Raw genomic sequence first — 26,764 nt, forward strand, 5'->3', positions numbered from 1 at the left:
TCACTAACAAGAACTATCAATTAAACAGTAGAGGAAATCTAAATTACTGACACAGGAGTGGAAATGGGAGATGTTACCTCAGAGATTGAGAGTCTACGGACATTATTCTCAGTGCCAATAAATCTGACAACTTACGTGAAATGTACAACATAGAAAGCCCAACCTCTGGAACTCCTGCCAAAAGCCAAAATTACATAAGAGCTTTTGAGAGAAACTCAATCTGTAAAGATGCCACCAAGCCCCGAGTGGATTCCCTGGTCAACTCTGCCAAAGATAAGGATGAACAGCTGTCTGTCCACAGCCCTGCTCAGATAACAGCGCAAAGGCAAAACTGCTTGGGCAGCTCGGAAGCTGCGTGACTCACACCACCGACACAGCAAAATTCCTTATAAAAAACAAAACCAACCAACCAAACAAACAAACAAAAAATCCCAGCAAGCTGGCGGTGTTGGCACACACATTTAATCCCGGCACTCAGGAGACAGAAGCAGATGGATCTCTGAGTTCTGAGTTCAAGGCCAGCCAGGGCTACAGAGCGAGTTCTGGACAGCTAAGTACACAGAGGAGCCCTGTCTCGAAAACAATAACAACAAAAGACTTTAAGAACCAGCAAGTGTCGCTGATGGCATTAAGAATTACTAACTGGCAAATAAGAGGTATTGATCCCAGGGAGATGAGGGGGCTTCACATCTGAAAATTCACCAGGGTAATTCAAGTCACTGACAGTAAACAGGAAAGCTGTGCTCACCAGAACAGGACAGTACCTTTAGAATTCTATCACTTCAACAAGCTAGAAGGATGACTTTCTCAACCTGACAAAGGGCACCTACAAAAGACTTAAACTAACAACATGCCTTTTTGTTTCAGAATGAAATAAAAAGTAAGCAGATTCCTAAATTCTCCAAGCTTTGCAGGCATTTCTCAGGTGTGACTCTCCGAAATATATTTGGTCCTCATCCTGTTTCCTAGGAATATGCACATGAAGTACTTTCTACATGTGAGCCCTCTGCTGGCCAGCAGCCCCTGAGTAGCTACCAGGTGGAGCTGGTCAGTGCAAGACCAGGGCTGGATCAGAGGGTGAGGACCCTAAGCCTTATCTCAGCCCACAAAGAAGAAGGGCTGGAGGTGAGTGGATGACTGATGGCCAGCAGTTTAATCAATTGTCCCCATGTAACTGAGTGTCATAAAACCCCCAGAGACATATTCAGAGCTGGATGTGTGGAGGGTCCTGGGGGGCAGTGGCCAGGGAGGGCATGGACGCCTTGTCCCTTCCACATACCTGAGCTCTTACATGTCTTCATCTGTATCCTTAGTAATTATTCTGATTAACCAGTCAACACAAGTTCTGTGAGCTACTTGAGTGAACCAGTATAACCCAAGTGTGGGTCAAGGGAGCTAGCTAGCTCAGCGCCATTAGTGGTGGCACTCTCTGTGACCCCAGCACAGATGTACGAAAGCCACTGGCTACCATGTTCCTAGACAGAAGAAGTTCTAGGGGATACATTTTACTTTTGATCACCATAATGGCCTCTTAATACAGGTTAGGGACAAGGACTCTGCTCACTCCAGAGTATATCCACTCTACTTATGTATTACACAACTGGAGAAATATCACGGCAGGCTTGGAGGACCTACTGAATCAGGCATAAGCTACAAACGTGTACTAGTCCCACTTCTTCAGCCTTCCACAAATGAAAACATGCGTTTGCCTCTTTGTGCCTCAATTATCTAATTCGATCTCCAGGTTCATTTGTATCACTACCAACAGCTGGATTTTGTTCTTCATGGCTGAATCACACTTCGTTGCACAGACATATCATATTCCTTTATCCATTTATCTATGAGGATACTGTCTGCTCTGTCTAGATTATTCTCTGTTCAGGACCCACTATGCTGACCACCATCACTGTGTCTCTGACTGAGTGTGTTCATCACAGTTCTAATCACAACTGCTCGGACACAGGAACCACACCTGTGGTATCTTGCTCTGGTCCTCCCCATCCTTGTCCTCATTCAGCATTCCTGGAATGTGGATGTAAGCAGCCTCGTGCTCCTACTGCTATGCCTTCTACCTGACAAGGGGATGTGTCATCCCAAATGCTCTCCCCAGTTGCTTCTACTTAGGTATGTGGTCACATGACTGAGTAGTAACAGCTCCACCCTGCTACTCTTCTGCCCTCCAGTCTCTTCCAGTCTCCTTTCTCTCCCACACAGCCCGGCTGCTGCTTTCATGACCACCTGGCCTCTGCATATGCAAGAACATGCAGGGCATTTCCTTCTGAGCCTGGAACTTAGCACAGCATGCTGACCTCCAGTCCCTCCATTTCTCTGTAAATGATAGAATTTCATCCTTCTTCATCATTGAGTAGTGCTCCACTGTGTGTGTGTGTGTGTGTGTGTGTGTGTCTGTCTCACATTTTCTTATGTGTCCATCAATTGATGGACATGTGGGCCACTTCCTAGTTTGGTTAGGATGAATGACACTATAGCCAAAAAGTAGTAAGCAACAAAAACAAAGATCACGTTTTCCCTTTATGCACAAATCCTTCACTGTAAGTTCTGAAGCCTCTGTGAGGTGAATTACAGGCACCGTGGTGGAAAAGGGACCAACCATCCTAAGATCAGAGAGCACTCCTCTCAGACAGACACCCCCTGTCTAGTCTGCCATGGAAATAGGCTCTAGGATCCAAACAAATAGACACACACAGAAAACACAAGACGTCTGGGTGGTGATGGAGTAGACTCTTTAAGGGTGAGCACTGTCAAGATGCAGAACAGACCTCTAAGAAGAGTCGAGCCCTGAGCCAGCACCTGCTGTGACTGGCCCTGCAACACCAAGGTCTCACTTCCCCTTGACTCATTTGCTGAGTTTTCATGGAGAAGACAGAGGCTCGAATGTATCCGATGTGTCCAGATTAAACCTCATTTCCCAACAGGAACCAAAAGTAAACAATAGGAACTCTAACTTGGCAGACTGTGAAATATGCTGAACTATCCCCGAGTTCCCGTAAAGTATGTATCCATGTGGACAAAGAGGCAAACACAGACTAGGACGTGGTCAATCATAAGAGAAGATGTAAAAACACCCCATTCCTGGAACAGAGAGGGTTTATCTCCATGTCCATTTTATAACAGTTCATCCTGAGGACAAAACTAAGCAGGGGCCAGAGAGAACAGAGTTGCCAACTCAACACTGTGGACTGCTGTCTGCTCCTGTAACATGCCTGACACAAGCCTACCTCCATGACATGGTCCTTGATGAGAGAGGAGGATATGTCCACTCGTTCTCTCCAAGAACATCCCTAACCATGTGTAGACTGTAGCAAAGGCTATCACACCTAAAAGGCACTTACAGAGCCTGGACATTCTGCCATAGTGGTTAGGAAGCATGGTACATTCTTCACAGACACAGCCCTTCATCCACAGAGAGAGCATGTTCCTAGACCCTGAGGAACACCAGACATGAAGGGTAGTATTAAACCTGAGAGGAGCAGTGTTTCTAATACACATACTTATGATGTAGTTATTTACAGACCACACCTACTATTACTATTATTACAATAGGAGTTATGTGAGATGGCTCCTCTCAGAGCGCCTTCCTGTGTTTCACTCCACAGCCTCTCCTTGGCATCTCCAAATTGCGAGTCCTCCTGTACATTAGGATCAGTATTAAGTAAACGCTGCTGAGCCCAGCACTGAGACACCTAAAAATATTTGATAACCAAAGTGGCTGCTAGTGACTGATATGGGTAGTGAACAGTGCACACAGCAGGACAAAGGGCTGATCCTGTCCTAGGAGCCTGGGCAATCAGGCCTGAGATCTCATCAGGCTACTCAGAGGGGAACTGACAACACATTTCCCAGAGAGGTTGGCTTCTCTACCTAATATTTTCAGAGAGACTCTGGGATAACTGAAACAAGCAAGCAGAACTGTACACAAGAGGGCTATGACATTTCCAAACTAAGTTCTGGAAAATAAGAAGAGAAATTTAGCCCAAGTTTGAACTTCATGTACTGAAAAAGAGCACTCTCAAAGACAAGCCCTGGGAAGAATGGCCAGGGAGTACTGTTCAAGGACTACAGCTGAACACCACCACTTCCCTGGGGACAGGAAGGGACAGCCACAAGACTGTGGAACTTTTCTATATACCAATGGTGGGAGAAGCTGAAAATCTAGATGCAGGAACAAGCATCCTCTAGAACCAGCATCCTCTAAAAACGAGTGGACTGGGGGTTGGGGATTTAGCTCAGTGGTAAGCGCAAGGCCCTGGGTTTGGTCCCCAGCTCCGAAAAAAAGAAAAAACAAAACAAAACAAAAACAAAAAAACGAGTGGACTGTGGTCAGTGACAGAGCAGGCCAGCTTGGAGGAAGACACCAAGACCCTACACCCAACTTGGGCACTTGGGAGGAAACACTGTTTAGCAGGGGCAGAATGGGGAGAAGAAAGCTGGGTCTCCATGTGAGGCCAACAGGGTCACAGTGCAGGAGGGATGGAGGGACCCAAGAGAGGTTTTACTGACAGACCAGTCTTAGAAGTCCCCTATACAGCGACCCTAGGACAAATGCTTCCAATTAAAGACAGAAGATAAAGAAATCCAGACAGAGAGAAAACTAGGAGAGATAGGTCAATATAAAACAAACAAACAAACAAAAAAAAAAGCTGGGGGTAGTGGCACACGCCTTTAATCCCAGCACTCAAGAGGCAGAGGCAGGCCAGCCTGGTCGAGTTCCAGGACAGCCAGTGCTACGCCATGAAACCCCTGCCTTGAAAAACCGATAGATAGATAGATAGATAGATAGATAGATAGATAGATAGATAGATAGATAGATAGAAAGTAAAATAAAACCAAAAAAGGCAACTGGAGTGTGGAGATGAGAGAAAACAGACAGGAAGCAGTGTTATGAGTCAAACAGCATGTGTAGAACAAAGCTAATGCTTCTAAATTAACATCTAACAGAAAGAAAAGCTCAGGAAATATAAACCAGAATGAAAACAAGAGAGTAACATGAAGAGAAAACACAAAACAGCTGATAAAGGAGAGCAGCACAAGGTACACACACAAAATGGGAGCTCTGAATGGGTCACGGATTTAGAGATGTAAAAGTTACCAAAGAAACGGACATTGCAAGGTACGCACAAAACAAAGGCAAAAGAATTGTCACCATCAAAGCAGATCACCACCAGGAGGAGACACAGACCACACTCATAGCCTGCGAGTTGGAGACATGACTAAATAGCACATAGGAATCACAGCATTAACAGAGCAAGATGCCCCCTCAGGCAGCCCATCACAACATGGACACCCACCACCCTACTCTCTGTGAACCAACATGATCCAGGTGGCGATCATCTCTGGGATGAGTCCCACAGACCACACAGTAGGTGCACAGCCTTTTCTCTAGGTGCTGGAAATGTGCTAACCATGAGACGGTCCAGAGGACACTCTGCCTTCCCAGCAAAGGCAGAGAAGACCTGGAGTGTGCCCACCTGTCAGCCACATCTAGATCGGACTCCATCTTCTCCAGGCCCCTCATGACACTGTCTAGCTGCTCGCCCTGGTGGTGAAGGACCTTTGCTGTGTCTTCCATGCGTCTCTGGGAACTCGCCATCAGTCCCATCAGCTCCTGCCCCCTGGTCATGGGGGAGGTTGGATTGGCAGCAGTGCCTGGCTGGGACAGTAGCAGCTCCCTCCAGAAATGCTCGATGATGTTGAAGACCACATTTCGACTAGGCCGCAGTGAGCTGAACCAGTGCTTGGCCTGGCCCTTCTCCAGGACTGTGATCGCACTGAAGATAAAGAGCGATGTCTCTTTCCTGATCTCAGTGATGCTAGAAAGGGGCAGGCCAACAAGGACCTCTTCAGCTTTGTCCACACTGAACTTCAGTGAACGAGGTGTCAAGGTCAGTTTTCCAGGAAGCCATTGCTTCTCAAGGTCCAGATAGTAGGAACAAGGCCAGGTGTGAACTCGTACATCACTGCTCATCTGTTCCTAGGTGGCTGTGCTACACCAAGGCTGTAGTAACTGCTTCTGAGGGAAAAGAAACAATTAGTGTGCAGATGAGGCAAAATGTATCCGTTTCTTTCAGACTGTGGATAATAGGAGGTTAGCCTGGAGAATTCTTTCCAGGTACAGCCTCAAGGGAGTTCTGGGCCCTGGCCCAAGCAAACTGTGCTTGTCCCATCATTCCCTGCATGAGACCCTCCACTCCTGTGCCCACGGAGCAAACTGTGAAGACAGCTAGCACTGGAGACAAAGCCCGAAACCCCTCCCATGCACAGGGCCTTGTGGCTGTTATGTCTCTATTACTGTATATCTGTACAATGTCCTCCTTTTTTTTTTTTTCCCCCGGAGCTGGGGACCGAACCCCGGGCCTTGTGCTTGCTAGGCAAGCACTCTATCACTGAGCTAAATCCCCAACCCCTACAATGTCCTCCTAAGGGTCCTCTCTGAAGTCCCTGTGTATGTGTCATCCAGCGGTTTACTGAAAGTCTTATAGACACGGTCCCCGGCTGCACAGTCATCTCAGAGCTACCTAGAGTCCCAAGTACACTGATGCACTATACACAGACAGTTGTTGTGTGGCCATAAACAGTGAAGTGTGCTAGTTTCACTTTCTCCTGCTTCTGTCCCCCACCCTTGCCCCCCAGTAACAAGGATCAGACCCAAGTGCACCAGGAAGCGGTTTGCCACTGATCTCTCACCCCAGCCCTTGTTTTTAAATAGGGTCTCACATGTTGCTCAGACCAGCTTTGAACTTGCTATGTAGCCCACGGTGGCCTCAAGTTCCCATGCTTGACCAGTACTAGAAATACTGGCTTGTGCCATCATACCTGGCTGTTTGAAATTTCATGTTTATGATTATATTCATCAAGGCAGTCATAAGTCATGATGACAGGTTTGAATTAACCCTTACAGGATATGCTGCCCAATCGTCTTTGTACAGGTAGTAAGTATTAGATAAGAAAAGAGGCTCCACACTGTGGTCTATGGTACTGACTGGGAAGGAGCTAGGCCTGGCAATGCCCAGTAAAGTGTTCTGCACTGCAATCACAGAGCAGATCTTTTCCCACCTCTCCCTGTCCTTGCACTTCTCTCTGGTTGTGTCTCTGATTCTGTCCCCCTACCTCCCCTTCTCTATCTCTCTCACCCTCCTTCTATCTGTCTGTCTGTCTGTCTGTCTGTCTGTCTCTGTCTCTCTGTCTATCTGTCTGTCTGTCTGTCTGTCTGTGTCTGTCTGTCTGTCTCTCTCTCTCAAATACAGATTTTCTTATGATATGACTTTACTTCTTAGGAGGTACCTTAGTGTGATCCCTCAAATACTGAGCCCAGCTGTAGGCTACAAGGACACTGCTGTCAATCACCCTGCAGATGAGCATATAAAAGGTAGGTAGCGAGTTGGGGATTTAGCTCAGTGGTAGAGCGCTTGCCTAGGAAGCGCAAGGTCCTGGGTTCGGTCCCCAGCTCCGAAAAAAAAAAAAAAAAGAACCAAAAAAAAAAAAAAAAAAAAAGAAAAGGTAGGTAGCACTGGCTGGCTCCCTAGCTCCTGTGACATGGAGTCAATGGAAGAGTCATTCATTTGCTCAGTGAGCCACCTCTGAGGAGCCAGTCCTGGAGATAACCGCAGTACTAAATGCAGCACCATCCGGTCAGACCCACAAAAGCACAATCTGTGTCAAAACGAGGCTTCTGAATAGGCTGTACCACTGTGCTGGGATCTCTCTGAGTGTGGGGTCTTTCTGAGAGGTGTGGGCTGGGCTTTGCCTTTAGCCATGTGTCACAAGTGCCAGGCGGAGGTCTAAAGGTGTGAGGACATCGGCTGAAGGCCAGATGCTCCCTCTTACGTCTGTAAGACGTGCTGTGGATTCAGTGAGCAGTGAGCAGCAGTGCAGGAAACCTCAGAGGCCCTGGCTTTCCAATCACCTCCACTCTTGCTCCACATTGGCACCAGTGCCCTAATCAGAAGACCTGTGTCTACCCAAACCACCAGTTCAGGAACTCTGTAGCATTAGGGCTTCGGCTGCCACCATCGTAAACCCCAGAGTCACAGGCACTCAAGTCTGCAGGGCACAAGGGAACACGCATTTGGAATCCCATGTCTTCTGCAAAGTTGTGCATCATTCTCACACGCTGCTGTGAACTGGGCTATGAAGGTCCACACAGTACTGCTGACATGGACTCCAGCCGGAAAAACTACACGGGCCACACTTCCAAGTCCACCTCTATGCACACTGCACCCTAAATCCTATCTAAATCAAAGTCTTTTCCTATGAAAGCTACATCACAAGACTAGAAAAGGTAACTGTTATGCCAGGTGTGAAAATATCAAAATAAAATCCTAAGGAAATACAGACAGCAAAATGAGGAAAGCAATTCATTATATAGATAAGAAATATGATAAAGAACTGGAGAAAAAACATATGGGTCGACCAGAAATCGTGGAAAAAAATCACAACAAGCAAGTATGAAATGAATAGAGAGCTCCACAATAGACTGGGATAAAACACAATTCCTGAACTAAAGACAATTCTTCTGAAAGAACTCACCAGACAACTCTAAAAGTAAAATAAAACAGATGGCTCTGGAGAGATGGCTCAGCAGTTAAGAACATTGACTGTTCTCCAGGAGGACGAGTTCAGTTCCTACCTCACAACCACCTGTAACTCCAAGTTTAGGAGGGCCAGAGGCCTCTGGCCTCTGCACTTGCACACACCCTCTCGTGCACATATGCACGCATGCACACACGTGCACAGAGAGGGGTGGGAGGCAGACACACACACAGAGAAACAGAGACAGAGACAGACAGACAGACAGACAGAGACAGACAGAGAGAATATGAACTAAAAATAATTGTTAAAGAATGAAGACCTTCTTTGAGACACAGGGAAACCATTAAATAAACAAATAGTCACACTATGGAATTCCAGAGAATATAAGGGATATGGAACTAAAAATTTATTTATTAAAGTAACAGCTGAAAATTCCTAAAGATTTTGTCTTAGTCATTGTTCTACTGCTATGAAGAGACATCATAACCAAGGTGACTCTTATAAAAGAAAGCATCTAATTGGGGACTTGCTTACAGTTTCTGAGATTTAGTTCACTACCATGGAGGGAAGCATAGCAGCACACATAGCACTGGAAAAGTAGCTGAGAGCTTTACATCCTGATCCACAGATGGACAGACAGACAGACAGAAAGAAATATATACATACAGACAGATAGAGACCAAGACTTACAGGCTTTTGAAACCTCAAAGCCCACCTGCAGTGACACACTTCCTCCTTGTTAGGCTACCCCCCTAATTCTTCTAACCCTTTCAATAGTTCCACTTCCTGGTGACCAAAACACATGAGCTTATGGGAGCTATTCTCACTTGAAGCCTTTCTATGGTGCTAACGAATACAGGGTTTTGTTCATATTGGGCAAGTAATCTACCATGGGGCTAAACCTCCTACTCTGAAGCTTTCAATGGGATGTGGACATTCAGATCTATGAAGTACAAAGAATTCCCAAGAAAAGCTTCTCTATGGAATATAAAAGTTAAAATGTCAAAAGTACAAGATGAAGACAGAATTCTCAACTACGCTACAGAAATGGACACATGAGCTCTTTCCTAGACAAGCATTTCTGAAACACTGTCTCAGTCATTCTATTTGCTGGGATTTGTTGGGATTATATGGGACTTGTTGCCCCAGTGGTTCCTGAGGAGGCTGAGGGAGGAAGGCTGTGACTTGGAGGCTGTAGGCATACTTTTCTTAGCTGTTTTATTGGGCTCTTCTTTCTATTACCCTTCCGATCCTTATTCCACCCTCTTTTCTGTTAGAGGGGACAGGGAGGTGTCAATCTCCTTAGGCTATTCCCTGCTGATTAGGGGCACTGGGCTCCTTGGGGGAAGTCCAGGGTTTGTCATCAAGATGTCCAGTGTTCTCTGAAAAACCAAACCACATCAGGAGCAGGAGCAGGAGAAGCAGGAGCTGGCCTCAGGGTTTACTCTCTGGTTAGAGTTAGTCTCAGACAGTACATCTACAGAAACAAGCAGACATAAGGAAGAGGAAGAAAGAAAAGATGAAGAAGGGAACTTTGTATCACACTTAAGATATACAAAATGGAAGTGCCAGGTGAAACAAAATGGCAATTTGACTTCTCTAATAACCTAGCTCAAGTTCTTCACAGACACATCCTAGAGCTTTTCTCCATGACAGCCGTAAGAGCAGACCCACCCTGCCCAATACGTGTCTATGGCTATCACCAGTCACTCCAACACCAGCAAACCCCAGCTTCACCAGCTCCAGGACCAGAGCTTAGGATGTTCCTGGAAGAAAGTTGCCCCTATGAAAAGTTTATCACTGCAAATAAAGAAAGATGCAGAAAAGCTGTTTTTTTAGAAAAGGATTTCAGATAACTCCAAGTTGCAGAGGACAACCAGGTCCTATGCCGAGCCTGAGCCAGGCCTCCTAACAACCTGTCCTTGGCCAGACCAAGGGGAACCACCGTGTTTAAAACAAACAAAACACCTCGAATGCTTACTTCAGGAAGGCTCCATGAGAAACAGCCAGGAAGTTTACAGCCTGATGTCACTGGAAAAGTGGGGGAGATTTTCTCAGCTGCAGGAGACACTTCCTTCTGTATAGAAGGGTGCTTTGTCTGAGGGAGGGGTTCAGTGGGCGAGTCTACATCATGAGCCCCTCCCTAGCACACCAGGGCCACACCAATGGCAATATCTTCTACTTGAATAAACCACACTAAGTCACAGGCAACAAATCCCTGAACTAGGAAGCCTGCACCCAAGCCTTCCACCATAATGCATGGAAATACAGAGAGCACGTGCTGACACCTTCACGCCTCAGAAGACCTGCCTTTACTCCAGTAGACTAGGGGTCACAGGCTGGAGTACCTCCAAGCCATGCATATGACCTCTAAACCCTTGAAAGTCACTGGTGGGGCTGGAGCAATGGCTCAGCTGTTTAAGAACACTGGCTGCTCTTCCAGAGGACCCATATTTGAATCTCAGCACTGGAATAGTGGCTCATAACTGTCTTTAACTCCTGTCCCAGGGGATCTGATGCCCTCTTCTGGCATCCAAGGGTACTGCATTCATGTGGTACACATTTATGCAGGCAAAACACTCATATACAAATAACAGCTTTAACAAGAACAGGCATGTACCTCTCAGAATTAGGGGAGTCACTTTAGCCTAGCCATGGTTTCTAAGGCTATGGTAATTGTTAAAGGCAGGGAGCCACACAGAGTACTACTCAGCTTCTGAAGACAGCTTTGTTCCATTCTCCTGGCTGGAAGAGACTTCCCATCAATCAGCTGTAAGCAAATGTATCCAAGAGTCTAAGAGACAATGCTTGTTCAGTGCCTGCCTGGGTCCAGGTAAAGAAAAACCAAACTCACAGTTTCTCCTACATTACTATCACTTCTGCAAACACACACACACACACACACACACACACACACACACACGCACGCACGCACACACGCACGTGTGTGGGGTGTCTCCTTACACAACACCTAGCAACTGGTTCTAAAGTGGACACCAGCTGGGTGCCTCTAGTCCACTTTTCTATGTGAAGACAGTGTGTTCCTAAGACAGGCTTCACTTAGATGGCAATGTCAAGCCCACACTATATCTGACCCACTGCCCATAAGTCAAGGTCTGCCATTTTTTCAGATTGGATTCAGTTTCTCAAACAGCTTATAGAACTCAGAGAAACACTTAGGTTTACTAGTTGATTAAAAGGGTATTATAATGGGTGCAGATGCTAAAATGTACAGGACTAGGTATGAAGAAGGGAAAAGGCTTCCTTGGCCTCCCTGGAACTTCTGAGTACTCAGCTATTAGGAAGCCTACCTACACGGCATTCTACCACATGGAGGCTTCATTACACGAGTATGATTGATTCAACCACTAGTCATGGGCGATCCAGTCAACCTTCAGTCCCTCTTCCTTCTTGGAGGCCTGGGAACAAGTCTGACCTCCCTGTCCTCTGGACCTACCCTGGATTCGATGAGAATTCCACCTGTACCTAGGGACTGCTGGCCTGCACAAAATGCTTCCTGTCCCAGGATTTTAGGAGCCATTTTCCAGGAAACAAGACAACACACTACTGCATTGCTAGACACCATAAAAAGTTTATATCAGCAATCACCTGCTCCACATGGCTGTTTGTCAGCAGAGCACTGGGAGGTATTCCATGAGTGGGCAGTGAAATTATCCACACTTTCCCCAGAAAATCCCCACACCTAGATGCGCAGCCACAGAGGAAGCGCACTGTGGTTCCAGCTGCCGTGCCTCGGGCTCCATCACAGCTTTATGACTTGGGAAAAGTTACCTCACCTTCTGGACCTCTGTTTACCCTCCGGTAAAATAACTAAAAGAGCACAAACTCATTCAAAGATTCAAAGAGAAATGGACAAAGAACCAAAAGTCGAGGAGAAGAGCAGTAAGCACTTGTCATTATAACATGACAATGAGTGTGAGCCCTGTGCCCAAGATTGAGAAACTTCAAAGGAGAAACATGTGGCTACAACTTTTCCTACCACAGATTTCCAGGATGTCTTGTCCAGAAAGCCAAAATAAACAGATATTAAGTGGAAGGGCAGAAGGAGAAAACTGTTCCCACCCACGCGGCAGAAACTGCCCATGCATGGTTAGACTCCATGACCTTCCTACTTGCCTAGACCGACACAGTCCTCACCGAGTCCTCAAGGGGCTCCTGCTCCCCTTGAAGCCAAACCCTTCACAGGGTTCTCCACTCAACCCTTCCTCATCAGCATCATTGACTTCACCCTTCCTTGTATCGGGCCTATGAACCTGGCCCGAGGGCCATGTAAGTGCTTTATGCTTAGGAACCATGGGTCTGAGCCACCATCACTAACAACCACAGGTAACACATAACCAAGGGATTTTAATCTACAAAACTCTGGCAACTGGACAAGGGCTACAGGTTGTAGCCAATCCCATTGACTTTGTCAATACAAAAAGCACAGTTCTCACCTTAAATAGAATTAACAAATGTTTCTTCTGGAGACATTTTGAGTGACCAGGGTCCAGCAACACAGATTCAGGTTACCCCAAATTCTGTGTTCCAAAGTAGAAGCAGTTTTATGAAGTTTTATAGAACAAAGGAAGTTATAAGTCAAGACAAATGTCAAAATGCATCAGTGGACTCATCAGAGAGGTGGCTACAGCAAGATGGAAAATGCTTTTCTCTAGGCCTCAGATGTTACCTGATGATAGTCCTAGCTTTGGGTTTGGCAGAAACTGGTAGTCGATAAGGTCAACAGATGCCAAAGGTCTTTCCAACCTCTCCATGTCACTACAGTTCTAATAAGATACTACTTACCAGGAATTCCCCTCGACAACTTCATCAGTTCACCAAGCCTATTATAAATCTAGTTAAGCCAGGCACGGCAGCGCACACCTTTGATCCTACCACTTGGGAGGCAAAGACAGGGGGATCTCTGAGTTAGAGGATAGCCTGGTCTACAGAGTGAATTCCAGAACAGCCAGAGCTACAGAGAAACCCTGTCTCAAAAAACAAAAACAACAAGTCTCCAAGTTAAAGCCTACACATACCCTCCCTCCATGCTGCCCCACTGTGAGACACAAAGGTCTAAGAGTACCGTGGTAAGGCTGACTTCACCCAATCATATCTACCAAGTCCACGAACTCCCAAGGCTTCGACTGAGACTTCTGGTTGCCTGAGGAGCATCTTCATAACATACCTTACAGGCATTTCCAACTAGCCCAGCCCCACAACCAGCTCCTTGTTTGGCCATCTGTTGGGTACTTCATACTGCACTAGGCCCTGGCTATATGTCTTTTTATCTTTTTCTTTTTCCTTTTCCTTTTTCTTTTTTTAAACAAAACTCTATTGGAACCAAGAGTTTCTGGATCCTTCTTCCTCATCCTCATAAACCCATAAGTAAATCCTGGTATAACCAACCTGGCGGAAGTGAAAATATTTTAAAGAGACAATTGTGTCTTTCAATCTGACCATTAAGTATTAAAACAATGGATCCCAGAGAAATGGGTTTCTCCCCTGGAATCTCAAACTGGGAAAAGGAAAAGATACCAGCCAAGAGACCTGTCTTCTAGAAAGAGATTTCACATAATTTTAACAACTTGCTAAACCACCTTACATGAAGAGATTAACGTCCAGACAAAGATAGATTAACAGTGGGTGTGGCCACACTTTTACTGGGTAGGTATGCAAATCTTCAGCCTCTATTTAATTTCACTTCAGGACTTGAGGGTCCATTAGATCTTTTTGTCCCTCTCCCAATATGGCCACATTGAATACATCTTGTCTTTTAGCTTGGCTCTTTTCAGACCTGGCTTGGGGGACAGGTCGTGATCCCTGATTGGCAACGGTGGCAGTTGTCTCCAGTGACACACTCTCTAGCACAGGGTCATCCCTTATTGGCATAGCTCCTCCAGGACCTTCTCACTTCATCCTGCCTCTCTAGTCCGTTCACCACCAATGAATCAGGAAACAGAACTATAAAATGTTATGTTTCTGCCCAAACTCTTTTGAATATGTATCCCTTGGCATATGGGAGGCCCTGAGTTGTGGGAGAGTAGGGGAGCGCACTATGAAACCATACAAAGCATACCCTTTTAACATAGTGTAAAGTCCAACTCCGCCCACTCTAATGGGCTCTGAGCTTCACTCTGCTGCCCCCTCCCTTCTTTCCCTCTCAAGGCTCCTCACTGTCCTGTCTCTGAATCACTTTTCTACCTTAAAGCTTCTACTTAAAGAGCACCTTTACCTTTCCTAATGCCCACCAGCCATAGCACTCCATACCTCAGAGAGCTTTCCTAACATAACTCAATGTGTGTACCAAAGGTGACGTCCCAGAATCCAGTCTTGTGCACCCAGTACCCAGTGCACACAATTAATGGGCCCTCCAGAGATGCTCTGTTCCTGAACTTTTTGTATGGTATCTGCCTTTGTAAGGTTGTAACTTGCCTTCACCAGGACAGGTATAGAGTAGCAACCTATGTGAGGACCCTATGTGAGAAAGACACAATTACATGGCAGGCAATCCCTGGGTGTCAAGCAAATTCACATAAATGACGTTCTTGGGGAACAGGCCCATGTCACTGTGACTCCTAACACACTGGGGTTGACATAATGGGTCTCTTTCAGCATTTCCATCACCCATGTGCCCTTGAGTAAAACTCAATAGCAAATAAACAGCCTATTTTTAGTTAATTTCCAAAGTAACAGAACACGCAACGTTTTGCACACCTTCCACTGCAAGGCTGAGTGGGAGAACAGTAGGGCAGTGTGTCCGAGCGGGGGCGGCAAGACTGGCTTTTTCCATTACCTGCCCTCCTGCTCTGTAGCAGACCCTCTTTCCACTCCCTCAGAAGTTCCCATCCCCACCCTGGGAGGCTCAGGCTTGCTGTCTGAGGATGTTTCCAGCAAACACAACAGCGTAGCTGCAGGGCATGCTCTAGAAATTCAGAGAAATGAGACCATGCAGTGTTTCCACCTCGCCTCAAGGGTGCCAACTCCAGTGCTTTCCTGTTTTCTTCTGGGGTGGCTCTGCCCAGGATGCGTGGTTCCCATAGGTCTGTGTGGGCTGAGGTTGTGCATCATCAGCGCTTCCCAGTCGGAGGTAGGGGAGGCAGTTTCATGGGCACACACCTGTGTTCCCGGGCTCTCGCCAGGCCTCACATAGCCAACACTGTTACTAACACCCAGATGCCAGCCGTCGTGTGAAGACCAGGATTACAGCACTGACTACACAAAGCCCAAGAGCTCATGCTCCAGTTAGTGTTACGCGCTAAGTTGCCCCAGAGATCCTGAGAGCATATATACCCGTTGGCCTTGACCTCTTGCTCAGGACACCGGTCTCAGCAAAGAAGCAATTCCTACTTGGGTTTCATAGTCTCACGGGGAAAACAGAAGCTACTTGTTTCGCCTCTACTCTCACATCCTAGTCAGCCCAGAATTCTGGGACCATAGAAGGGTCCTCAGCAGTGGACACCAGAAGAATGTCCTTTCATTCAGTTCAGCTTTGACAATGTCTGCCTGAGATCACATCAGGTCCCAAAGCAAGCCCAGGTTGTATCACCAATCTTTCCCATGGCCAGCACCTACAAATCACGGTCCCAGAGATATTCTTTGACTTGGATTTCCCCTAGAAGCCCATATTACTTAGAAAACCACCAACTTATATTTACTATTTTATTATAAATGACATTACACGGGGTATAAGAAGAAGCAAGAGGTCAAGTATGAGAAGACCCAGCCCTCACTCTCCCTAGGCACACAGGATCCTCCCACTGAGTCTTCAAGGGATATTATGGTCTTTTCATTATGGAGACATGACTGATAAACACTGGCCACGATGACCCATTCAACCTTTAGCCCTAAAAGCTGAGGGCTGGGCTGAAAGTCCCCACCCTCTCTGATCCTGCTCAGGTCTTTCAGCGAGCAGCTCCATCCGGCATACACTATTGGCTGTTGGACGGTGTTGGGCTCATTAGCATGCAAAATGGCATTTACCAGCTCAAACTGTTCAAGAATTTTAAGAATTATATTCCAGGAAGTAGATTCAAGATCTAAAAAAATGTTTCCAAATATAACATACAGCCAATGTAGGAAAAAAAGGAAGACAGCCCCGGGGAGAGGGAAGAGGTAACAGGGATAAAATGTATAAACACGTGTATATCTGGAAAAACTGGCTCAATACCAGATTTAGTGATCACATGTGAATGGAATTTTGGATGCGTTGGGCTTTTATTGTTGTTGTTGTTATTGTAACCTGGCCTTTTTTTCTTTTGGAGCTAAGTCTAGATTTGTGGTTCACGTTGGCCTAGAACCTCGGATCTTTCTGTTTTAGCATCACCAAAACTGGGATTATAGGCGTGCACCACGAGTTCTGGCTTAGGTAAGTGTTTCTCTTCACTTGAATTTCTTTATGAGCTGTCTGTCATCTCTACCATGACCTACCCGCAACAGAGTTCCAGACTTTGACCACAAGAGTCACAGTGAAGTCCACAATGGGAGAGTTGGACCAAACAATCCTCCGCCTGTTTATATCCTTCCCCTCTTCCTAATGCACACCTCTCTACCTGAACCTCGGTATCCCCCAAAGCTCGCTTTTCTCCTTTTTAATTTTTCCCCGATCTATATCTAAGTAAACAGCACAGTCCTTGGAAAGGTTCCTCCACAACCTACGCAGGAGACGCGGGAACCTCACCCCGCCCCGCGGATCCTGACCGTCCGCTCCGCACCCCACCATCCTCTTAGGACGCAGTTATCCTTTGAGTTTTGGGACTTATGTTCATCTCCTGTCTCTGTGGCAAGCTGGGGTACTGCCTAGCTGCGCGTTAGCAGCTCACCTGAGGCAACAGGAGCGCGCAGAAGACACACTGGCACGCTCCACTGGACCACCAAACAGAGACGCCAGCTGCTGAAGAGCCGGTCCACCACTCGGTGAACGCTTGTACGCCTGCGCGGGAGGGCGGAATCGCGTAGACGCGCACGCGCACACACTGAGAGCTCCAAGGCTTGAGTTCCTGCTGGAATGTCACACCTCTGGTTTTTTTGTTCCGGGCTCCTTCTCAGTGGTTTCTGCTGTGAACTGCTTTTAGGGGCTTTCTCAGCCTCTGGTCCCCATTTGGAGGGTAGTGAGAAGTGGGACTGGGCCTCCGGGGTCAGGTTCCCCGGTGGATGGATCGGGAGACACGCACCTTTGCCGAGCGGTACTACCGGGGTCTCCGGGACCGAGTCCCTAGCGGCGGCGGTCCCAGACCCAGCAGCGTGAACTTCATTCAAGCGCCGGACGCCTTCTCCTATGCTGACTTCGTGAAGGGCTTCCTGCTACCTAACCTGCCCTGCGTGTTTTCCAGCGCCTTCACTGAAGGCTGGGGTAGCAGGCGGCGCTGGGTAACATCGGAGGGAAAGCCTGACTTCGAATATCTGCTGCAGAAGTATGGTAGGAGAGTGCAGACGGGAGTCGTAGACCCCGGGATGGGTGGGCGGCCAGGGCTGGACAGAAAAGTGGAATCAGAGGGTAACCGGATCCTAAGAGGGTGAACTAAGCGTATGATTGTGCCATTTCTGTGCTGACTCTCTCGCTGCAGGAGACGCGGTTGTACCGGTTGCTAACTGTGGAGTGCGGGAATACAATTCAAACCCCAAGGAGCATATGCCCTTCCGTGACTATATCAGTTACTGGAAGGAGTACATCCAAGGAGGCTACTCCTCTCCAAGGGGCTGCCTCTACCTCAAGGACTGGCATCTGTGCAGGTAATAGGACAGACTGGCGGATGGCCATTGGGCACTTACCCTAAGCAGTTAGAGCAGGCAGTACAGAGAGCACCTGCCTACTGTACTTAGACGGGCTACCTCTACAGCAGAGTTCTAGTCTGTATCTCAAAGCTGGTGGGAGGATGGTTCCGTAAGGAGATCAACATAGCGGACCAGGTAGACTATCATGGGGAAAGTAAGTCTTTCGTAGATCTCGTATGGGTATAGATGGTCTGTTGTCTCCTTCCTCTTCTGTATAATGTTTGAGCAGGTACCTCTCAGATCCTCTAGGGCTGCCCTCTCTGAGACAGGAAGGTATCCTTCCATGATTGCTCTGGGGATTCTTGCCATCCCCTGGTCCATTGTAAGCTCTCTAAAGAGTCAAGTGACCTTTCCACAACAACTCCTGTCTCACTTTAGAAATTCCTTACTCTTTAAAGAGACACTCAATCCCTCCCTGATCAGCCTCCATTTTCCTCACAAAGCAACTTGTGACAGCTTTGCTTAGGAGATTTTGAAATTTGTGCTGGGGCAGGAGTGCAGTGCATTCAGTAGAAACTACTTCAGAATTTGAATTTTTGTGTTTTCCCAGTCTGGCCATATGTGGTCTGTTTCTTTTCCCACCCTTCTCTCTCAATAATGGACAGTGTCAAGAAGCCATACTCTCATCCAACTCTGGGGTCTATTGAAATGATCACATCTCTACAGTGTGCTCTGTTGCTGTGCTAAGCTATGGTGGTCATGCACTTAGGTGACTGCTGCTTTTTTTTTTTTCTTTTTGGAACTGGGAATGTTAAGGTCTTGAGCATCTAAACACATGCTATTAGTATGTTTTGAAATTTATGTTATTTTCAACTGAGACATGCTAGTACATAACCCCATCATAAGCTGAGGAGCTTCCTAAATCTCAGGAGTTTTGGCTGCACCTAAGACCCAGCTCATATGGTGCTCACTTTGGGAAGAGTATTACCCTTCTCCACAGACCCTGGGACTGTGCGTTTCCTTGATGTGCCTTTCACAAGCATAGACCATTGTACTCAGACCCTCAGCAAAAGGCACAGCAATACTGAGTAAGCCAATAAACAGTTGAATTCCTGTATCAGATGCAAGAGAAACACCAGCCTCCAGCTAACCTGCCATACTACTTCTTTGGGCCTAGAGCTGGCCTAAGCAGGAGCTGGGTAAAGTGAGACCAGACACAGGTCCTCGATCTGGGCGTGGGAGAAACAGTCTCACAGGCCTGTAGTACAGACAATTCAGCTTATCCCCGACTAGCTTACAAATAAATGAGACTCAGACTATGTTTTTTATTTAGCTTTGACAGTTACCAGGGGTCACCCTTGTTCTACTTTTCTTTTTTTTTTTCCCCCCGGAGCTGGGGACCGAACCCAGGGCCTTGCGCTTGCTAGGCAAGCGCTCTACCACTGAGCCAAATCCCCAGCCCCTTGTTCTACTTTTCTAACTGCTGGCCTGGCTACCTCCCCAGTGGTGTTCCCCAAGCACTTGCTGTTTTTCCATGATGTGCTCATGGTCCATCTCTCATGGCACGTCTTTCCTTTTCTCTCATGTTCAACCAGGTAACTAGACACACACACACACACACACACACACACACACACACACACACACACACACACCGTCCCCTACCCCCACAACCCTGCCTACGTCTAACCACTCCCACCCCAGTAATTGGCTGTAGCCATTTTTATTTAACTAATAGTTTTAAATTAAGGAACAAGGTTTGCACACAAAAGCTGCAGTGAGAATTCACACATAGATCTAGACCTTAGGGTATAGAATTTAGCATTACAATACATAACAACAGACCAAAACCTCAACACTGGCCCTAATATTGTTGTGTGTAGTAGTTTGGAATTTTAGGTAAACTTTTGTTGGGGGTGGGGTTCTTTTTTGTTTGCTTGCTTGATGTTACCGTTATAAGTATTTCCCAAATATTACTCTGGCATATTTATGCTAGAAAATTGTCCATTAGAAATAGTGTTTGACTGTACTTTTGTCTGGAAGACCTGAAACCAAAAAGGGCAGAAGGTTGTTGCATAATCAGGAGGCCACAGGGGAAGCCATACCTGAGAATTTAATAGATGAACGAGCTTGCTACCTCTGCAAAGGCAAGGGACCCTGATGTTCGGAGACCTGCAGATAATTTATTGCTACTAGGGCTCTGGCCATCTCTGTCTCTTGTTGGAAATGATAGTTTTTTTCCCAGCATCTCCCTTAAGGATGGTGTTAATCCAATCCAGTGTTTGGGGGCCCCAGTTATGGGTTTAGAGGCTCTCACACCTGGGGCTGCAGCCTGGAGTTGCCAGGTACCATTAGGCTCTGTACTGTTGGTGAAGAAAAGGAGGAGGCCTGTAGCTCATGACCTGGGATGATGCTCACCAAGTGTTCAGAGGCTCAGTGACTACTGCCTAAGTGGGGTAGTAAAGCTAGGGTGCCCCAAGTCATCTTCAGCATTCTGGACTGAGCAAGTTGAGGTTGAGCTCAGGTCCTCAGGATCTGCAGCTGTCAAGAAGTCCACTAAGACTGGGTGATCTTGGGTGGCCCTATTTGATGTGAGTGGGCCTTCTTGGGTGAGGCACAGAGTGGATTACTGCTATAACATCTGTGCTTTCCTCAGAGACTCCTTGGTGGATGACTTGGAAGATATATTCACCCTGCCTGTGTACTTCTCATCAGATTGGCTGAATGAGTTCTGGGACGTCCTCAATGTGGATGACTACCGTTTTGTCTATGCGGGCCCCAAGGGCACCTGGTAATGACAGAAGGGACATGGGTACCTGGTGCAGGTGAGATGGGAGGTGTGACTATATGGGGTATCTGCCTAGAGGCCTATAAAAAAATAAGTAAACAGGCTCCATGCAGGACTCCACAAGACACAAACCAAAAGCCCTTGCTGTAGGTCTCCCTTCCATGCAGACATCTTCCGCTCCTTCAGCTGGTCAGTCAACATCTGTGGGAAGAAGAAATGGTTGTTCTTCCCGCCAGGGCAGGAGGAAGCCCTTCGGGACTGCCGTGGTAACCTGCCCTATGATGTGACTTCCACCGAGCTCCTGGACACCCACCTGTATCCCAGGATCCAGCAGGACAGCCTTCCCATTGAAGTCATACAGGAGCCTGGCGAGATGGTGTTTGTGCCCAGCGGGTGGCACCATCAAGTGTACAACCTGGTAAGACTGTGCACATGACCCTGCTTCTGCCAGGCTCCCTCCTTCTTCGTTCCCTCCCTGCCTTCCCCCTTCTGTAGAAAGAGGGCAGTATTCCTCTGCAGTGGCTGGACATAGGGAATGGAAGCCACCAATGAGACTACTGAGAACTTATCCCCTTGCCCTATTTTATCTGGTTCCCGCCATGGTCTGTGAAGTTGTAACCTTCATCCCAGTGTGTTAGCCCATCATAAAATGGGCTCCACATTTTCTGGTTATGGTAGCCAAGAGTCTGTTTTCTACCTTTGCCCACTCTTCTTGTTTCATTGCTGTGATAAAATACTCTAACAAAAACCAACTGAGGGGAGAAGGGTTTATTCCAGGTCACAGTTTATCATTGTGGGGAAGTCAAGGCAAGAGCTTGAAATGACTAGTTACATCACATCCACAGTCAAGATCAGAGGAATGAATACATAAAGATTTACTTTCTTAATTACTGTTCTACTCGGGTCCTCTGGTCTGACACAGTTTAGGACCCTCTGCCTAGGGAATGGTGCTACACAGTGAGGTAGGTCTTCCCACCTCAATTAAGACGGACTTCCCCACAGCCATGTCAGTGGGCCAATCCAATGTAAACAATGGCTCGTTGAGATTGTTTTCTCAGGTGATTCCAGATTGTGTCAAGTCGACAGTTGAAACTATTTCATGCACCCAAAGCACTGAGCCTGGTGGGCGTGGGATGGGACTTGATTTGCTCACCTAAGGTGAGGCCTGCTGTTGCCTCATGAACCAACTTCTCTTCTGCCGTCCAGGAAGACACCATCTCTATCAACCACAACTGGGTCAATGGCTGCAACCTGGCAAACATGTGGCACTTCCTGCAGCAGGAGCTCCAGGCCGTGCAGCATGAGGTTGGAGAATGGAAGGACTCCATGCCTGACTGGCACCACCACTGCCAGGTGGGAAGCAACCAGCTCATGTTGGGTCAGCTTTGGGGACGGTACAGATCCAGGGCCAGGCTTCGTGACTCAGACCCTGTTGGCGACCCTCCTGGCTCTGAACCTTTGTCTCTTGGTCCCATCTTAGCCCCTGACAGCTGGGTGTGTGGGAGGACTCCTTGCCCACCAGAGCAGTGCATCTGGATGTGACCCCAGGGCTTACTTCCCTTTCCTCTTGGCCCAGGTCATCATGAAGTCCTGCACAGGGATCAACTATGAAGAATTTTACCATTTCCTCAAGGTCATCGCTGAGAAGAGGCTTCTTGTCCTGAGACAAGGACTGAAGGGGGATTCAGGGGACAACAAGAGCCTAGGCCTGGGCCTACAGCAGGCTGCATTTGATGTTGGCCGCCTCGCAGATGTGCTAGCCTCTGTAGTTGTGAATCCTGACTTTCAGAGAGTGGACACCAGCGTGTTCTCACCACAGCCAGAGGAGTTGCTTCAGCAGCTGGAGGACTCAGTGACTGCTGCAGAAGCCCTTTAGTATGCTACAGATCAAGATGCAGGAAGAATTCTGGAAAGCAGCTCTTGCCCCAGGGCCCTTCTGGAAATGCAGGATACCTTTCCTTGAGGCCTAGGATGTGCCCCAAGCCTGTGCCAGTGCAGTTCTTGCAGGGTGGACCTTGAGGAAAGTCCAGCCAAACTGGGAATTTAACTCTTGGAGGCCAGAAAGATATTCACCTATCTGACCTCTAACAAGCCTGCCTAGAATGTGAATTGAGTAGTGGTCATGAAGCCAGGTTTCCTTGGAGCCTCCCAGCCTCTTAGTTACCCTAGGATTCCTGAGTGATGGACAGCTTTGGATGCCTACCTTGGAGGTACTCCTGTGTAGCCTGGGAGATTACATATATATATATATATATATATATATATATATATATATATATATATATATATTTTATGTATGCAGTTGCCCTCCGAGCCTCTAGTTCTGTCCTAGGAGTGCCAGACTCCAACTGAACTAGGATTAACCAGGGTATGATAAGCTATACGAGTTCTTAGGGTAAGTGTTGTTTGCCAGTGGCTGGAGGCACAGTGCTAAGTGGCCAAAAAGCCTAGGTACTGGTCCATCCAAGTCCCCAGGATGGAGATGATAGTGCAGAACTAGGGAGCAGTAGCATTCTTGCCCACAGCAGTCCTGCAAGGCCTAGCCTCCTGTGCTAGCCCATCTGCAGCTGTATAGGGAGCCCTGTAGAGAGGGCAGATATGCAGTCTTAAGCTGCGCTCACTCCCATGCATGTTCTCTGAGTCTGAGATGGAGACAAACCACTGCTTCTTGGCCTGCATGAATCCACATGATAATCCTGGTGCCTGCCTGCCATGTTCTCTGTGCCGTTTCTAGAAGTAGGGGTTGTGGCTGAGGGCAGTGGTGTGCAGCCTCTGAGAGCCAGCTGCTTACTCTGGATCCCAGCATAGACCCCTAGGATGAGGGGCAGCGCAGGACTTGTGGAGATCTTGGCAGACAGAAACTGCCTAAACCTGCAGCCTTCATGGTCTGAGCTGAGGCCTCATAGGAAGGAGGAAATTATAAGCAGAATTGGCCAGAATCTTTGTAGGGTTCTTATACAGGGCCTTGTGCCCATGACACACCCTATCATCCCTAGGAATAATAGGTAATAATGGGTAAGGCCTGGGAACATTTTCAGAAGACCCATGTGAGGCCTAGAGAGTTGGTCTTACAAGACACAACTGGTGGTACCCTGTAGAGTAGCTAATTGACCTGTGAGCTACAGGTCCCTCTACAGACTAAGTGAAGCATGTGGGTAGGGCAGGGACACCTCTCTTCCTGCCCTGCCTGCCAGGAGTAGGGCCTTGCGTCTTGGTTGACCCTGCTGAGGAGCTGCTGGAGACCAGTGGCTAGGAGGATGGCGCCTGGTGTTAGATAGAGAATCAGTGAAAGAAAAGTGTTTACTAAACCTTTCAAGCCCTTTGCCAGCTAAATAATGGCAGCACCTCCTGTTCTCAGAGCCTGCGCAGCATATCTCAGGGTCCTCAAACATGGCCAGGTAGGTAAGCTCACCCAGGCTCTGCCTTTGAACTGGCCAGGGGTGTAGATCTGGAGCCCTGGTTCCTTTCCTGTGTGGAGATACTTCGACTTCACTCAAGTGGCCCAGCAACTTAATTTACCTCCCTCACTCTAGACTAGCAGAAATTAACATCCTAGGCCATGTGTGATAGATATTAGCTACTATGTATTCCCATGACCAGCGTAATTAGAATGATAATAGTATCCCAAGTCAGATTAACAAGCCAGGAGCAGCCCATGATAAACAGCTCAGCAGGTTCAGGAACTTGCTGTGCAAATGTGTTGCCAGGTTTGAACGGTAGAATCCATGTCAAAGAGTAGACCTCGTGCTGCTTGAGTACTTTATAGGCTGCCACAATGTGATGTTTGTGTGAGTCTCACAGATACCACTCTTGTTGCTGATCCTTGAAGTCAAACATTAGTGTTTTATGAGCTCTTCTATCATCTCCTTATTTTGTTGTCCCAGCCGCCATGGGCACAGCCTTAGTTTACTGACACGTATTTCCATTGTGACACTACTGTTCAAAAGTAACATCTTCTGAAAGATGATTTGAATTAACATTAAATGTACTCCACCTAGTTATCCCAACATGTGGAAAGCATTAGCAAAAGGAAAACATCCTAATCTGAGCCCAAGGAGGCCTCAAATCTGTGTTGAGGGAATCCTCTTCCCAGTGGGAGGATGATGCACACGTCACAGCACCTGACTAAGCCTGCGATTAAATAACAAATAGTTGGAGAACTCAATATAGATACAGATTATGTTAGGGTAAGATAAAGAATCAACAGCAACATTAGAAAGTACACTTTAGTTTACTGAAAATGAAGGGACAATATACAAACTATAAGACAGCTAAAATCTTACCTAGAGGGAAAATGATGGGCTTGCGGGACTTCAGAAAGAACAAGCGTCTTGGACCAGTAAACCCAATAGAACATACACAGGAAGATGGAAATAAGCAGCACAAGTCTCTGAAACAGAAAACTAGAGACTAGCAATGAAACCAAAAGTTGGTTTATAAAAGATCAATAACCTGGGCTGGAGAGATGGCTCAGCAGTTAAGAGCACTGACTGCTTTTCCAGAGGTTTTGAATTCAATTCCCAGCACCCACATGGTGGCTCAAACCATCTGTAACGGGATCCAATGCCCTCTTCTGGTGTGTCTGAAGACAGCTATAGTGTATTCAACATGTTTTTCAAAAAATCAGTAGCCTGTGCGCGCGCGCGCACACACACACACCTGTAATCCCAGCACTTGGGAGGGTGCAGAGTACCAGAGCAACCCCACGCTCTGTAAATCCTATTAAAAGTATGCATTTGTTTTAGTGAAAGTTACATGGTTTTAGTGTCTTTGTAACAATCAGAACAGTTCCAGTCCAGCCAGGGTAACACCAAGAAACCCTGTGGTGAAGAAAACAAATGTATATAAAATTATCCACATTCTCAGAGCACTAAAACCGTACAAATAGTGTCACTATCGGTGTCTATTGCTTCTCCACCTTATTTTTTCAGACAAGGTCTCTCGTTCAACTGGTCTATATAGTGAGTTCCAGGACAGCCAGAGCTATGTAGACACCTGATCACAAAGAACAAATAAGCAAACCCAGCTGCATCTTGCCTGTGAGAAACAAGCTAATTGGCAGATTTCACACAGGAATAATACGGGTGATGGAGGAAAGCAAATGGGACAAAGGCAAAACCAAGTCTTGTGATAGAAGGGGGCTCAGCAAGTCCCTGCTTGCTGAGGAGGTAGGGTACGAAGCTTTTACTTCTTTCTCTTGTTTCTCAATATCGGAATTCACAAGGCCCGGCCGGAGAGTGATGAGTCATTTCCCTTAGGTCCATATAGGACACAGTGTTGTGTGAAGCCAGGTTCTGTCTTGTCAACTGGTGCAGGAAAGCTTAGACAATGACCTCTGTGAGGCTGGAATTATGCAAGTGATCTCTGCATGCAGGCCTTGTAAGGGGGGCAGAGAGTAGAGCTGCATTCCAGTCATACCTGGTGACTGACTCACCCATAGACCACACCTAGCTAGCTCTTCCTCAGGCACCCTCTGCCAGTGCTTGTGTGGGAAATTCCCAAGTGGTGGCAGCCTTTCTACCAAATGCCTCTGAGGAACTGCGATGGGAGGAGATTACCAAGGCAACCTGAGAGGCAGCAGACACAGTCCCTGTCCCAGCACCTACTCATTCACACACAGGCTAACTTTGCCTCCCAAGTCCAACCACAGCTCCCAAGAAGTCCCTGTACTCTGTGCAGCACAGCCAGACTTTCTCATCACATAGGCCCAAG

The 26,764-nt window shown here is 47.2% G+C and overlaps 2 protein-coding genes across 4 annotated transcripts in view; one reads left to right on the forward strand and one right to left on the reverse strand.

The window, feature by feature from the left end:
• Snap47 (synaptosome associated protein 47) overlaps positions 1–17,492 on the reverse strand; it is a 41,557-nt gene extending 24,065 nt beyond the window's left edge. The window contains exons 1-2 of one of the 2 annotated variants that reach the window (XM_006246488.5): positions 17,373–17,492; positions 5,490–6,028 (exon numbers count right to left, since the gene is read on the reverse strand). In XM_006246488.5, coding sequence (XP_006246550.1) covers positions 5,490–5,986 — 497 coding nt within the window. In that variant the 5' untranslated portion in view covers positions 5,987–6,028; positions 17,373–17,492. Of the gene's footprint in view, positions 1–5,489; positions 6,032–17,372 lie in introns of both variants that reach the window. The other variant, NM_199389.1, reaches the window with a different exon arrangement.
• Positions 17,493–17,552: 60 nt separating this feature from the next.
• Jmjd4 (jumonji domain containing 4) lies at positions 17,553–25,802 on the forward strand. Of its 2 annotated transcripts, none has more exons than XM_039085389.2 (6): positions 17,553–17,968; positions 18,117–18,282; positions 20,921–21,055; positions 21,239–21,470; positions 22,259–22,405; positions 22,629–25,802. In XM_039085389.2, the coding sequence occupies exons 1-6, from the start codon at positions 17,704–17,706 to the stop codon at positions 22,926–22,928; spliced, it is 1,245 nt and encodes a 414-aa protein (XP_038941317.1). In that variant the 5' UTR covers positions 17,553–17,703; the 3' UTR covers positions 22,929–25,802.
• The last annotated feature ends 962 nt before the right edge of the window (positions 25,803–26,764 follow it).

The sequence above is a fragment of the Rattus norvegicus genome, chromosome 10 (genome assembly GCF_036323735.1).
Source record: "Rattus norvegicus strain BN/NHsdMcwi chromosome 10, GRCr8, whole genome shotgun sequence".
NCBI lineage: Eukaryota > Metazoa > Chordata > Mammalia > Rodentia > Muridae > Rattus > Rattus norvegicus.